The 14918-nt window shown below is 31.1% G+C and overlaps 1 protein-coding gene and 1 pseudogene across 1 annotated transcript; one reads left to right on the forward strand and one right to left on the reverse strand.

The window, feature by feature from the left end:
• Positions 1-4310: 4310 nt before the first annotated feature.
• Positions 4311-5929, forward strand: LOC124420649 (carcinine transporter-like). The gene is made up of 3 exons (XM_046954166.1): positions 4311-4663; positions 4722-5164; positions 5913-5929. The coding sequence occupies exons 1-3, from the start codon at positions 4311-4313 to the stop codon at positions 5927-5929; spliced, it is 813 nt and encodes a 270-aa protein (XP_046810122.1).
• Positions 5930-6377: 448 nt separating this feature from the next.
• Positions 6378-10373, reverse strand: LOC111690091 (annotated as a pseudogene).
• Between the last annotated feature and the right edge of the window lie 4545 nt (positions 10374-14918).

Consider the following 14918-nt stretch of genomic DNA (forward strand, 5'->3'; position numbering starts at 1 on the left):
AATTTTTCTATAAAATGAAGTTTCATCGAAAATTTTCTATAAAAAGAAAATTTACTAGTTCAGTTCTAGTTCAGTTCTAGTTCAGTTCTAGTTTAGTTCTAGTTCAGTTCTGTTCTAGTTCAGTTCTAGTTCAGTTCTAGTTCAGTTCTAGTTTAGTTCTAGTTCAGTTCTGTTCTAGTTCAGTTCTAGTTAAGTTCTATTTCAGTTCTAGTTCTGTTCTAGTTCAGTTCTAGTTCAGTTCTAGTTCAGTTCTAGTTCAGTTCTAGTTCAGTTCTAGTTCAGTTCTAGTTCAGTTCTAGTTCAGTTCTAGTTCAGTTCTAGTTCAGTTCTAGTTCAGTTCTAGTTCAGAAGTTTCATCGAAAATTTTCTATAAAAAGAAAATTTACCAATTTTTTTTTTATAAATTTCTAAATTCTAAATTTCTTTTATATTTTTAAAAACCTTTTAATTCCTCCTGTGTAATTTGTTTAGTTTTAAAATTTTTCTCTTGATTCCTTCATTTGTTTCAACCACACTCCAACTACCACAAAGTGTTACCATTGAGATTAGTTTTAAGTACAAAACAAATTTTATAATACACAAGTGATAAAATAAACGAAAAGCTCAACAAAAAGTGTTAAAACATTGAGTTTCATCAACTTCTTTTCACTTACAGCCCTTTACCCTATTCGATATACATACAAAGCAACACCAACGACCAACAAGTCAACCTAAGTAGTTGTGTATCAGTAGCAACAACAACATCCTGCATATTGTCACCATTATCTTGCCACAAAAAGTGGCAAACTAAAATCTTTTGTTGTTTTGTTGTTTCGTAAATATTCGATAATATCCAAAGTTCATTTACAGAGTACTTAAGTGCAAATTGCACTAATCGTATATATTCTCTAATGATTATGACTTTAAAAGAGAATTTTCTTTTTTTCGATTTTTTTTTAGAAAATTGATAATTTCGTTTTTTTTTTAATTTATAGTTGTAATTAGGAAGATACTATTTTTATATTGAAATTTAATAGGGGAAATTAATTAGAAGAAACAAAAAGTTTGTGCTTTACAAACATCATCTTAAATGTATTATACCCTGCGCAATTGTGTAGGGTATAGATTTGGAAAACGTGACAATTAAAATACAATTATATCATATTATGATAAATTTTAAAGGTGCTAATTGTACAAATAATTTGTCTACATTAAATGTGGATTTAGTTTTTAATTTTTATAGTTAAAGTTGATAATATTTAAATAGATTTTTTAAAAATCGTTTTTTAGAAAACAAATATTTGAAATTTATAAAAGCAATAATTATTTTAATAAATAAATTAAATAAAACATAATTATTTAAGTGTATAATATATCGCTTTTGTCTAAAAATAACCATTTGTAATAAATTTTAGAACAAATTTTTTTAATGATTTATATAATTGATAAGGTTTACACCACATGGGTGTAAGGTCACTAGGGAGTAGTTGTAAACGAAAGAGCGGAAGTAATTGCTTTTTTATGGAAGGATCTCGAGTTAGTTAATCTAACTTAACCTAAATACCAAATTTGCACACAAAACATACACATTGCTCACACTTATATAAAATAATTTCAATCAGAATTTCACCACTTTACCAAATTTAATAATAATAAATAGATTTTGGAAGATTTTGCTACACCTGTGAACTATATGTTTTTTGATAATAAAGTGTTAATTTTAATTTACAGACTGACTGACTCATCATCGCACAGCACAAACGGATACACTTAGAATAGCGAAATTTTGATAGTAGATGCCTTATAAGTTATTACACAAACAAAATTACTAGACAACGTACATACTCTATGTGGACACTGACTTATACAGCCTTTTTTTTATAAATTAAGTCTCTTATGGGAGCAAACGAAGGAAACTGTTTTATATAGTCTAGTCTATAGTCTAGTCTAGTCTATATTCTAGTCTATAGTCTAGTCTATAGTCTAGTCTATAGTCTAGTCTGTAGTCTAGTCTGTAGTCTAGTCTATAGTCTAGTCTGTAGTCTAGTCTATAGTCTAGTCTATAGTCTAGTCTATAGTCTAGTCTATAGTCTAGTCTATAGTCTAGTCTATAGTCTAGTCTATAGTCTAGTCTATAGTCTAGTCTATAGTCTAGTCTATAGTCTAGTCTATAGTCTAGTCTATAGTCTAGTCTATAGTCTAGTCTATAGTCTAGTCTATAGTCTAGTCTATAGTCTAGTCTATAGTCTAGTCTATAGTCTAGTCTATAGTCTAGTCTATAGTCTAGTCTATAGTCTAGTCTATAGTCTAGTCTATAGTCTAGTCTATAGTCTAGTCTATAGTCTAGTCTATAGTCTAGTCCTATAGTCTAGTCTATAGTCTAGTCTATAGTCTAGTCTATAGTCTAGTCTATAGTCTAGTATCTATAGTCTAGTCTTAGTCTAGTCTATAGTCTAGTCTATAGTCTAGTCTATAGTCTAGTCTATAGTCTAGTCTATAGTCTAGTCTATAGTCTAGTCTATAGTCTAGTCTATAGTCTAGTCTATAGTCTAGTCTATAGTCTAGTCTATAGTCTAGTCTATAGTCTAGTCTATAGTCTAGTCTATAGTCTAGTCTATAGTCTAGTCTATAGTCTAGTCTATAGTCTAGTCTATAGTCTAGTCTATAGTCTAGTCTATAGTCTAGTCTATAGTCTCTAGTCTATAGTCTAGTCTATAGTCTAGTCTATAGTCTAGTCTATAGTCTAGTCTATAGTCTAGTCTATAGTCTAGTCTATAGTCTAGTCTATAGTCTAGTCTATAGTCTAGTCTATAGTCTAGTCTATAGTCTAGTCTATAGTCTAGTCTATAGTCTAGTCTATAGTCTAGTCTATAGTCTAGTCTATAGTCTAGTCTATAGTCTAGTCTATAGTCTAGTCTATAGTCTAGTCTATAGTCTAGTCTATAGTCTAGTCTATAGTCTAGTCTATAGTCTAGTCTATAGTCTAGTCTATAGTCTAGTCTATAGTCTAGTCTATAGTCTAGTCTATAGTCTAGTCTATAGTCTAGTCTATAGTCTAGTCTATAGTCTAGTCTATAGTCTAGTCTATAGTCTAGTCTATAGTCTAGTCTATAGTCTAGTCTTAGTCTAGTCTATAGTCTAGTCTATAGTCTAGTCTATAGTCTAGTCTATAGTCTAGTCTATAGTCTAGTCTATAGTCTAGTCTATAGTCTAGTCTATAGTCTAGTCTATAGTCTAGTCTATAGTCTAGTCTATAGTCTAGTCTATAGTCTAGTCTATAGTCTAGTCTATAGTCTAGTCTATAGTCTAGTCTATAGTCTAGTCTATAGTCTAGTCTATAGTCTAGTCTATAGTCTAGTCTATAGTCTAGTCTAGTCTATAGTCTAGTCTATAGTCTAGTCTATAGTCTAGTCTATAGTCTAGTCTATAGTCTAGTCTATAGTCTAGTCTATAGTCTAGTCTATAGTCTAGTCTATAGTCTAGTCTATAGTCTAGTCTATAGTCTAGTCTATAGTCTAGTCTATAGTCTAGTCTATAGTCTAGTCTATAGTCTAGTCTATAGTCTAGTCTATAGTCTAGTCTATAGTCTAGTCTATAGTCTAGTCTATAGTCTAGTCTATAGTCTAGTCTATAGTCTAGTCTATAGTCTAGTCTATAGTCTAGTCTATAGTCTAGTCTATAGTCTAGTCTATAGTCTAGTGTATAGTCTAGTCTATAGTCTAGTCTATAGTCTAGTCTATAGTTTAGTCTAAAGTCTCGTCTATAGTCTAGTCTATAGTCTAGTTTATATTCTAGTCTAGTCTGTAGTCAAGTCTATAGTCAAGTCTATAGTCTAGTCTATAGTCTAGTCTATAGTGTATAGTCAGGTATAGACTACATTATAGACTATATAGATTAGTATATAGTGTAGTCTAAATATAGTCTATAACGTAGTACTGTACCTGGTTAAGTTGTGGGCTTGAAGTAAGGTCAATAAGATATACCTCTATTATCAATTCAGCCAAATTGCTCTGATCTCAAGCAAAAGTTTGACGTCTCTGACATTTGTTTAAATATTTACCCTAAATTTCAAACGTGCGTGTTAATCTTACGAATAAACCATTATCGTACATTTGAATATTGAACAGTGTTGTTGTTTTTTTTCTATAGGAAAAAAGATGCTAATTAGTAGCATTAGATCTAATTGACATAATAGACATTTAGCTTTAAGCAGTTGATTTATTAAGTAGACTAAACTATGTTAGTATCTCGCTAACTCTTCTCTAACGGTGAACTTAATTTAATATATATTCAAAGAGTAAAATTCTAAAGAATAAATAGATTTTCTAAGTATGACAAATAGTGAAGAAAATAATTCTTACTCTAATCCGACTCTTACAAAAAGTGAACATGATGAAAAAGTAAACCATCTCGTTAAATGGTGTGATATAGAATTAACTAAAAGAGATTCATTGGAAAGTCAAAATGGAGCAGTTGTCGAGGGTACAAAAGCTTTAATGGATTTTGATGATATACTGCCGTTAATAGGAGAATTTGGAAAATATCAAAAGATCCTGTTTCTTTACATGATACCATTTGAGTTCTTTTTGGTATTTGTATATTTTACACAAATCTTCTTGACTCTAACACCCGAGCAGCATTGGTGTGAAGTGCCTGAGTTGGCTAATTTAACTTTAAATGAAAGGTGCGTTTTTATATTAAAAACAAAAGTGATTAACACTCTTCTAATAACATTATTCCAGACTTGAACTTGCCATTCCCTTTGTTGAGGGTTCCTACAGTAAATGTTATATGTATAATGTTAACTTTACTGAACAATTAGAAAATGGTGTTACTAAGGCTAATACCTCTTGGCCCACCGTGCCCTGTTCAAACGGTTGGTCTTATAATTTTACCGAAATTCCTTATACCACCATTGCTACCGATTTGAATTGGGTTTGTGATGATGCCGCGAAGGCTACTTATGCTCAATCGATATTCTTTTTGGGTGCCATAGTGGGTGGCCTGCTATTTGGTTGGATTGCCGATAAGTTCGGAAGAATTCCTTCTATGATTGCCTGTAATTTAGTGGGTTGTGTTGCTGGAATGGCAACAGCTTTTGTGAAGACATTTTGGGGCTTTGCTTTGATGCGATTTTTTATTGGTTTTGCTTTCGATAATTGTTTTGTTATGATGTTTATATTGGGTAAGTGTGAATGGTTGTTGTATAGACTAGAGTAGAATTTAGACTATAGACTGGACTAAAGACTATACCATACTCTAGAGTCTAGACTATACTTGAAACTGTATTGTAGACTATATACTAAACTATACTATAGACCAGACTATATACTAGACTATAGACTAGACTTTACTATAGACTAGACTATAGACTAGATTGTGGTCTAGACTATAGGCTAGACTATAGACTGGACTATAGACTAGATTATAAACTAGACTATAGACTAGACTATAGACTAGACTATAGACTAGACTATAGACTAGACTATGGACTAGACTATAGACTAGACTATAGACTAGACTGTAGACTAGACTATAGACTAGACTATAGACTAGACTGTAGACTAGACTATAGACTAGACTATAGACTAGACTATAGACTAGACTATAGACTAGACTATAGACTAGACTATAGACTAGACTATAGACTAGACTATAGACTAGACTATAGACTAGACTAATGTATTGAGGAATTTGTTTTACACCAATAAAGCATCTTATAATTCGTTATACACGATCTATAAAAAAATCCTGCACTTACCAATATTTCTTACATTCTTAAACATTTTATGTATCACTTACACATTTGTACATTTTTTCTTTTATTCTGATACATACTTCTTATACGAGTTTTTAAGTGGGCAAAAGAAAAAAAGGAAGAAAAAAGTGTGTAAAATATATTTGAAAATTGTTCATGTATTTTATACTTACAGTTAGTGCTGCAGTTTAAGAATGTTTATAAAAAATGTATTAACATGTAACATTTGTTTCATACAACAACTATATTAATATGCAAATAATCTAAATATTTATGAACCCCAACATTTAGTAGCGAGGACTTTTTCACATTTACTTGCTGGAGTTTATGGCTGGAAAATAACCATTATCATTTGTAGTTATTATTACTGCAAGAAGTTCTTTATAAAAAGCGTTACGTTTAGAAGTGGCTGTATCTTATTAATAATATGTCTAAATGTCTGTCTGTTTGTCGGTCTTAATTTCTCTTGTTTATTATTTATTTACTTAACTGGTTTTAACTTACTGATACAAATATTTCATATTCATTTATTTATTGCATATTTATGTGGGATTTAGAAAAATAAAATAAAGTCAGAAACGTTTTTTGTATAATTTTATTGTAAATATGTGGATTTATAAAGTGGATTTATTTTAAATGATTGATAGGCTGTATGTATATATTTTGTCAGTCGGAATATATTGCATGAATGTTTGACATATTCAGCAATTTTCCTTAATTAAGGGATGAATGACAATAAAATTGTGTAAATAATTTTGACAGTTTTTCCGCCGTTGGATCACAATAAAATAGATTGATTATTATTTCGTTGTGTGGTATTAACATTAATAATTTAATTATGTCGAAAAAAAGTTGCATTTGTTCATGATAAAAAAATTTATTCAACAAACCCTATTGCTTCTCTTTCTCTTTTTGTAGACATGGAAAATCCCAAAACTTTTGATCCAATCCAAATTCTTCACCATCCTGCAGTGTTTTCGGTAAGTCCTTATCCATAGTTTCAGGTAATAGGAGGCATAGTAAACCACCCACAATACCTAAACTACCCAAAATAATCAAAGGCAATACTGTAGAAATATTACTCAAATACACCACAAACGGAGCAATAATGGTCGAAACATAACCCATGATATGAATGAAAGCCACACCTTGAGCCCTTACCACAGTGGGTAATATTTCGGCAGCATATTGGGAACCGATATTATATGAAATATTAACAAAAAATCTACCAGCTATAGCAAAGCTAGCAGAATAAACACCCGTAGGAGCCAAACAAGCCAGAAGACTGAAAAATCCACTAAGTACCATACTACCACAAGCATACCAACGACGACCCAATTTATCCAAAGTATAAGTAAGTATAGTGGCAGCTGGAAATTCCGTCAAACAGGCTAAAGTAAATGTAAGAAAAACATCTAAGCCCAAAGAGCCCACATTACGTACATGACCATCGAAGACCAATGTTATCGACATCCATATGATGACAAACAAAATAGTAATACGTCTCAAACGTGGTGTTCTAAATAGGTCCAGCACAGTATAGGAATTGTTTTCCTTTTCCTCCTCTTGAACTTTTAAACAACTTTCACGAAACTTTTTAAAAACATCTTCGTGAACCAACTTTTTATTACTTTTAGCCATTTTCTTGAGTATAGTAATCGATTTCTCTATATCTCCCTGGCACACAAGCCATCTGAAAGGGAGATGTAAAAAATTTAAGAATTTATATTATTTATTTATTGTTATTTTGTATACCTGGCCGATTCTGGTATTAACCAGGGTGCCAATATAACCAAAAGCATAGGTACTGACGTCACTATAGCCAATAATTTCCAATCAGCTATATAATATGCAATCCAGGGTAAAGCACAACCTCCAGTTGTAAAAAAGAGCGCAATAGACATATTTGCCACAAATGTACGATATTTTGGACCCACATATTCCAGAACTAAAATTGAATCGAATATATAAGTAAATTAATTCGTAATTATATATACTTAATAGTCTAATGTGTAGCTATAGTCTAGTCTATAGTCTAGTCTATAGTCTAGTCTATAGTCTAGTCTATAGTCTAGTCTATAGTCTAGTCTATAGTCTAGTCTATAGTCTAGTCTATAGTCTAGTCTATAGTCTAGTCTATAGTCTAGTCTATGGTCTAGTCTATAGTCTAGTCTATAGTCTAGTCTATAGTCTAGTCTATAGTCTAGTCTATAGTCTAGTCTATAGTCTAGTCTATAGTCTAGTCTATAGTCTAGTCTATAGTCTAGTCTATAGTCTAGTCTATAGTCTAGTCTATAGTCTAGTCTATAGTCTAGTCTATAGTCTAGTCTATAGTCTAGTCTATAGTCTAGTCTAGTCTATAGTCTAGTCTATAGTCTAGTCCATAGTCTAGTCCATAGTCTAGTCTAGAGTCTAGTCTATAGTCTAGTCTATAGTCTAGTCTATAGTCTAGTCTATAGTCTAGTCTATAGTCTAGTCTATAGTCTAGTCTATAGTCTAGTCTATAGTCTAGTCTATAGTCTAGTCTATAGTCTAGTCTATAGTCTAGTCTATAGTCTAGTCTATAGTCTAGTCTATAGTCTAGTCTATAGTCTAGTCTATAGTCTAGTCTATAGTCTAGTCTATAGTCTAGTCTATAGTCTAGTCTATAGTCTAGTCTATAGTCTAGTCTATAGTCTAGTCTATAGTCTAGTCTATAGTCTAGTCTATAGTCTAGTCTATAGTCTAGTCTATAGTCTAGTCTATAGTCTAGTCTATAGTCTAGTATATAGTCTAGTCTATAGTCTAGTGTATAGTCTAGTCTATAGTCTAGTCTATAGTCTAGTCTATAGTCTAGTCTATAGTCTAGTTTATAGTCTAGTCTATAGTCTAGTCTATAGTCTAGTCTATAGTCTAGTCTATAGTCTAGTCTATAGTCTAGTCTATAGTCTAGTCTATAGTCTAGTCTATAGTCTAGTCTATAGTCTAGTCTATAGTCTAGTCTATAGTCTAGTCTATAGTCTAATCTATAGTCTAGTCTATAGTCTAGTCTATAGTCTAGTCTATAGTCTAGTCTATAGTCTAGTCTATAGTCTAGTCTATAGTCTAGTCTATAGTCTAGTCTATAGTCTAGTCTATAGTCTAGTCTATAGTCTAGTCTATAGTCTAGTCTATAGTCTAGTCTATAGTCTTGTCTATAGTCTAGTCTATAGTCTAGTCTATAGTCTAGTCTATAGTCTAGTCTATAGTCTAGTCTATAGTCTAGTCTATAGTCTAGTCTATAGTCTAGTCTATAGTCTAGTCTATAGTCTAGTCTATAGTCTAGTCTATAGTCTAGTCTATAGTCTAGTCTATAGTCTAGTCTATAGTCTAGTCTATAGTCTAGTCTATAGTCTAGTCTATAGTCTAGTCTATAGTCTAGTCTATAGTCTAGTCTATAGTCTAGTCTATAGTCTAGTCTATAGTCTAGTCTATAGTCTAGTCTACAGTCTAGTCTATAGTCTAGTCTATAGTCTAGTCTACAGTCTAGTCTATAGTCTAGTCTATAGTCTAGTCCATAGTCTAGTCTATAGTCTAGTCTATAGTCTAGTCTATAGTCTAGTCTATAGTCTAGTTTATAATCTAGTCTATAGTCCAGTCTATAGTCTAGCCTATAGTCTAGACCACAATCTAGTCTATAGTCTAGTCTATAGTAAAGTCTAGTCTATAGTCTAGTATATAGTCTGGTCTATAGTATAGTTTAGTATATAGTCTACAATACAGTTTTCAAGTATAGTCTAGACTCTAGAGTATGGTATAGTCTTTAGTCCAGTCTATAGTCTAAATTCTACTCTAGTCTATACAACAACCATTCACACTTACCCAATATAAACATCATAACAAAACAATTATCGAAAGCAAAACCAATAAAAAATCGCATCAAAGCAAAGCCCCAAAATGTCTTCACAAAAGCTGTTGCCATTCCAGCAACACAACCCACTAAATTACAGGCAATCATAGAAGGAATTCTTCCGAACTTATCGGCAATCCAACCAAATAGCAGGCCACCCACTATGGCACCCAAAAAGAATATCGATTGAGCATAAGTAGCCTTCGCGGCATCATCACAAACCCAATTCAAATCGGTAGCAATGGTGGTATAAGGAATTTCGGTAAATTATAAGACCAACCGTTTGAACAGGGCACGGTGGGCCAAGAGGTATTAGCCTTAGTAACACCATTTTCTAATTGTTCAGTAAAGTTAACATTATACATATAACATTTACTGTAGGAACCCTCAACAAAGGGAATGGCAAGTTCAAGTCTGGAATAATGTTATTAGAAGAGTGTTAATCACTTTTGTTTTTAATATAAAAAACGCACCTTTCATTTAAAGTTAAATTAGCCAACTCAGGCACTTCACACCAATGCTGCTCGGGTGTTAGAGTCAAGAAGATTTGTGTAAAATATACAAATACCAAAAAGAACTCAAATGGTATCATGTAAAGAAACAGGATCTTTTGATATTTTCCAAATTCTCCTATTAACGGCAGTATATCATCAAAATCCATTAAAGCTTTTGTACCCTCGACAACTGCTCCATTTTGACTTTCCAATGAATCTCTTTTAGTTAATTCTATATCACACCATTTAACGAGATGGTTTACTTTTTCATCATGTTCACTTTTTGTAAGAGTCGGATTAGAGTAAGAATTATTTCTTCACTATTTGTCATACTTAAAAATCTATTTATTCTTTAGAATTTTACTCTTTGAATATATATTAAATTAAGTTCACCGTTAGAGAAGAGTTAGCGAGATACTAACATAGTTTTTAGTCTACTTAATAAATCAACTGCTTAAAGCTAAATGTCTATTATGTCAATTAGATCTAATGCTACTAATTAGCATCTTTTTTCCTATAGAAAAAAAACAACAACACTGTTCAATATTCAAATGTACGATAATGGTTTATTCGTAAGATTAACACGCACGTTTGAAATTTAGGGTAAATATTTAAACAAATGTCAGAGACGTCAAAACTTTTGCTTGAGATCAGAGCAATTTGGCTGAATTGATAATAGAGGTATATCTTATTGACCTTACTTCAAGCCCACAACTTAACCAGGTACAGTACTACGTTATAGACTATATTTAGACTACACTATATACTAATCTATATAGTCTATAATGTAGTCTATACCTGACTATACACTATAGACTAGACTATAGACTAGACTATAGACTTGACTATAGACTTGACTACAGACTAGACTAGAATATAAACTAGACTATAGACTAGACTATAGACGAGACTTTAGACTAAACTATAGACTAGACTATAGACTAGACTATAGACTAGACTATACACTAGACTATAGACTAGACTATAGACTAGACTATAGACTAGACTATAGACTAGACTATAGACTAGACTATAGACTAGACTATAGACTAGACTATAGACTAGACTATAGACTAGACTATAGACTAGACTATAGACTAGACTATAGACTAGACTATAGACTAGACTATAGACTAGACTATAGACTAGACTATAGACTAGACTATAGACTAGACTATAGACTAGACTATAGACTAGACTATAGACTAGACTATAGACTAGACTATAGACTAGACTATAGACTAGACTATAGACTAGACTATAGACTAGACTATAGACTAGACTATAGACTAGACTATAGACTAGACTATAGGACTAGACTATAGACTAGACTATAGACTAGACTATAGACTAGACTATAGACTAGACTATAGACTAGACTATAGACTAGACTATAGACTAGACTATAGACTAGACTATAGACTAGACTATAGACTAGACTATAGACTAGACTATAGACTAGACTATAGACTAGACTATAGACTAGACTATAGACTAGACTATAGACTAGACTATAGACTAGACTATAGACTAGACTATAGACTAGACTATAGACTAGACTATAGACTAGACTATAGACTAGACTATAGACTAGACTATAGACTAGACTATAGACTAGACTATAGACTAGACTATAGACTAGACTATAGACTAGACTATAGACTAGACTATAGACTAGACTATAGACTAGACTATAGACTAGACTATAGACTAGACTATAGACTAGACTATAGACTAGACTATAGACTAGACTATAGACTAGACTATAGACTAGACTATAGACTAGACTATAGACTAGACTATAGACTAGACTATAGACTAGACTATAGACTAGACTATAGACTAGACTATAGACTAGACTATAGACTAGACTATAGACTAGACTATAGACTAGACTATAGACTAGACTATAGACTAGACTATAGACTAGACTATAGACTAGACTATAGACTAGACTATAGACTAGACTATAGACTAGACTATAGACTAGACTATAGACTAGACTATAGACTAGACTATAGACTAGACTATAGACTAGACTATGACTAGACTATAGACTAGACTATAGACTAGACTATAGACTAGACTATAGACTAGACTATAGACTAGACTATAGACTAGACTATAGACTAGACTATAGACAGACTATAGACTAGACTATAGACTAGACTATAGACTAGACTATAGACTAGACTATAGACTAGACTATAGACTAGACTATAGACTAGACTATAGACTAGACTATAGACTAGACTATAGACTAGACTATAGACTAGACTATAGACTAGACTATAGACTAGACTATAGACTAGACTATAGACTAGACTATAGACTAGACTATAGACTAGACTATAGACTAGACTATAGACTAGACTATAGACTAGACTATAGACTAGACTATAGACTAGACTATAGACTAGACTATAGACTAGACTATAGACTAGACTATAGACTAGACTATAGACTAGACTATAGACTAGACTATAGACTAGACTATAGACTAGACTATAGACTAGACTATAGACTAGACTATAGACTAGACTATAGACTAGACTATAGACTAGACTATAGACTAGACTATAGACTAGACTATAGACTAGACTATAGACTAGACTACAGACTAGACTATAGACTAGACTACAGACTAGACTACAGACTAGACTATAGACTAGACTATAGACTAGACTATAGACTAGAATATAGACTAGACTAGACTATAGACTAGACTATATAAAACAGTTTCCTTCGTTTGCTCCCATAAGAGACTTAATTTATAAAAAAAAGGCTGTATAAGTCAGTGTCCACATAGAGTATGTACGTTGTCTAGTAATTTTGTTTGTGTAATAACTTATAAGGCATCTACTATCAAAATTTCGCTATTCTAAGTGTATCCGTTTGTGCTGTGCGATGATGAGTCAGTCAGTCTGTAAATTAAAATTAACACTTTATTATCAAAAAACATATAGTTCACAGGTGTAGCAAAATCTTCCAAAATCTATTTATTATTATTAAATTTGGTAAAGTGGTGAAATTCTGATTGAAATTATTTTATATAAGTGTGAGCAATGTGTATGTTTTGTGTGCAAATTTGGTATTTAGGTTAAGTTAGATTAACTAACTCGAGATCCTTCCATAAAAAAGCAATTACTTCCGCTCTTTCGTTTACAACTACTCCCTAGTGACCTTACACCCATGTGGTGTAAACCTTATCAATTATATAAATCATTAAAAAAATTTGTTCTAAAATTTATTACAAATGGTTATTTTTAGACAAAAGCGAATATATTATACACTTAAATAATTATGTTTATTTAATTTATTTATTAAAATAATTATTGCTTTTATAAATTTCAAATATTTGTTTTCTAAAAAACGATTTTTAAAAATCTATTTAAATATTATCAACTTTAACTATAAAAATTAAAAACTAAATCCACATTTAATGTAGACAAATTATTTGTACAATTAGCACCTTTAAAATTTATCATAATATGATATAATTGTATTTTAATTGTCACGTTTTCCAAATCTATACCCTACACAATTGCGCAGGGTATAATACATTTAAGATGATGTTTGTAAAGCACAAAACTTTTTGTTTCTTCTAATTAATTTCCCCTATTAAATTTCAATATAAAAATAGTATCTTCCTAATTACAACTATAAATTAAAAAAAAAACGAAATTATCAATTTTCTAAAAAAAATCGAAAAAAAGAAAATTCTCTTTTAAAGTCATAATCATTAGAGAATATATACGATTAGTGCAATTTGCACTTAAGTACTCTGTAAATGAACTTTGGATATTATCGAATATTTACGAAACAACAAAACAACAAAAGATTTTAGTTTGCCACTTTTTGTGGCAAGATAATGGTGACAATATGCAGGATGTTGTTGTTGCTACTGATACACAACTACTTAGGTTGACTTGTTGGTCGTTGGTGTTGCTTTGTATGTATATCGAATAGGGTAAAGGGCTGTAAGTGAAAAGAAGTTGATGAAACTCAATGTTTTAACACTTTTTGTTGAGCTTTTCGTTTATTTTATCACTTGTGTATTATAAAATTTGTTTTGTACTTAAAACTAATCTCAATGGTAACACTTTGTGGTAGTTGGAGTGTGGTTGAAACAAATGAAGGAATCAAGAGAAAAATTTTAAAACTAAACAAATTACACAGGAGGAATTAAAAGGTTTTTAAAAATATAAAAGAAATTTAGAATTTAGAAATTTTATAAAAAAAAATTGGTAAATTTTCTTTTTATAGAAAATTTTCGATGAAACTTCTGAACTAGAACTGAACTAGAACTGAACTAGAACTGAACTAGAACTGAACTAGAACTGAACTAGAACTGAACTAGAACTGAACTAGAACTGAACTAGAACTGAACTAGAACTGAACTAGAACAGAACTAGAACTGAAATAGAACTTAACTAGAACTGAACTAGAACAGAACTGAACTAGAACTAAACTAGAACTGAACTAGAACTGAACTAGAACTGAACTAGAACAGAACTGAACTAGAACTAAACTAGAACTGAACTAGAACTGAACTAGAACTGAACTAGTAAATTTTCTTTTTATAGAAAATTTTCGATGAAACTTCATTTTATAGAAAAATTTCGATGATTTTTTTTTAGAAAATTTTCGAATAATTTTCTTTCAAAGGAAATTTTTGTAAATTTTAGATGAAGTTAGTTAGTAAGTTATGTATTTAGTTAGTAAGTTAGTAAGTTAGTAAGTTAGTAAGTTAGTAAGTTAGTAAGTTAGTAAGTTAGTAAGTTAGTAAGTTAGTAAGTTAGTAAGTTAGTAAGTTAGT

The sequence above is a fragment of the Lucilia cuprina genome, chromosome 6 (assembly GCF_022045245.1).
Source record: "Lucilia cuprina isolate Lc7/37 chromosome 6, ASM2204524v1, whole genome shotgun sequence".
Lineage (NCBI taxonomy): Eukaryota > Metazoa > Arthropoda > Insecta > Diptera > Calliphoridae > Lucilia > Lucilia cuprina.

Coding starts and splice junctions, on each gene's coding strand:
- LOC124420649 (XM_046954166.1), top strand. CDS start 4,311: ATGACAAATAGTGAAGAAAATAATTCTTACTCTAATCCGACTCTTACA. Junction 4,664..4,721: donor AATTTAACTTTAAATGAAAG/GTGCGTTTTTAT, acceptor ACATTATTCCAG/ACTTGAACTTGCCATTCCCT.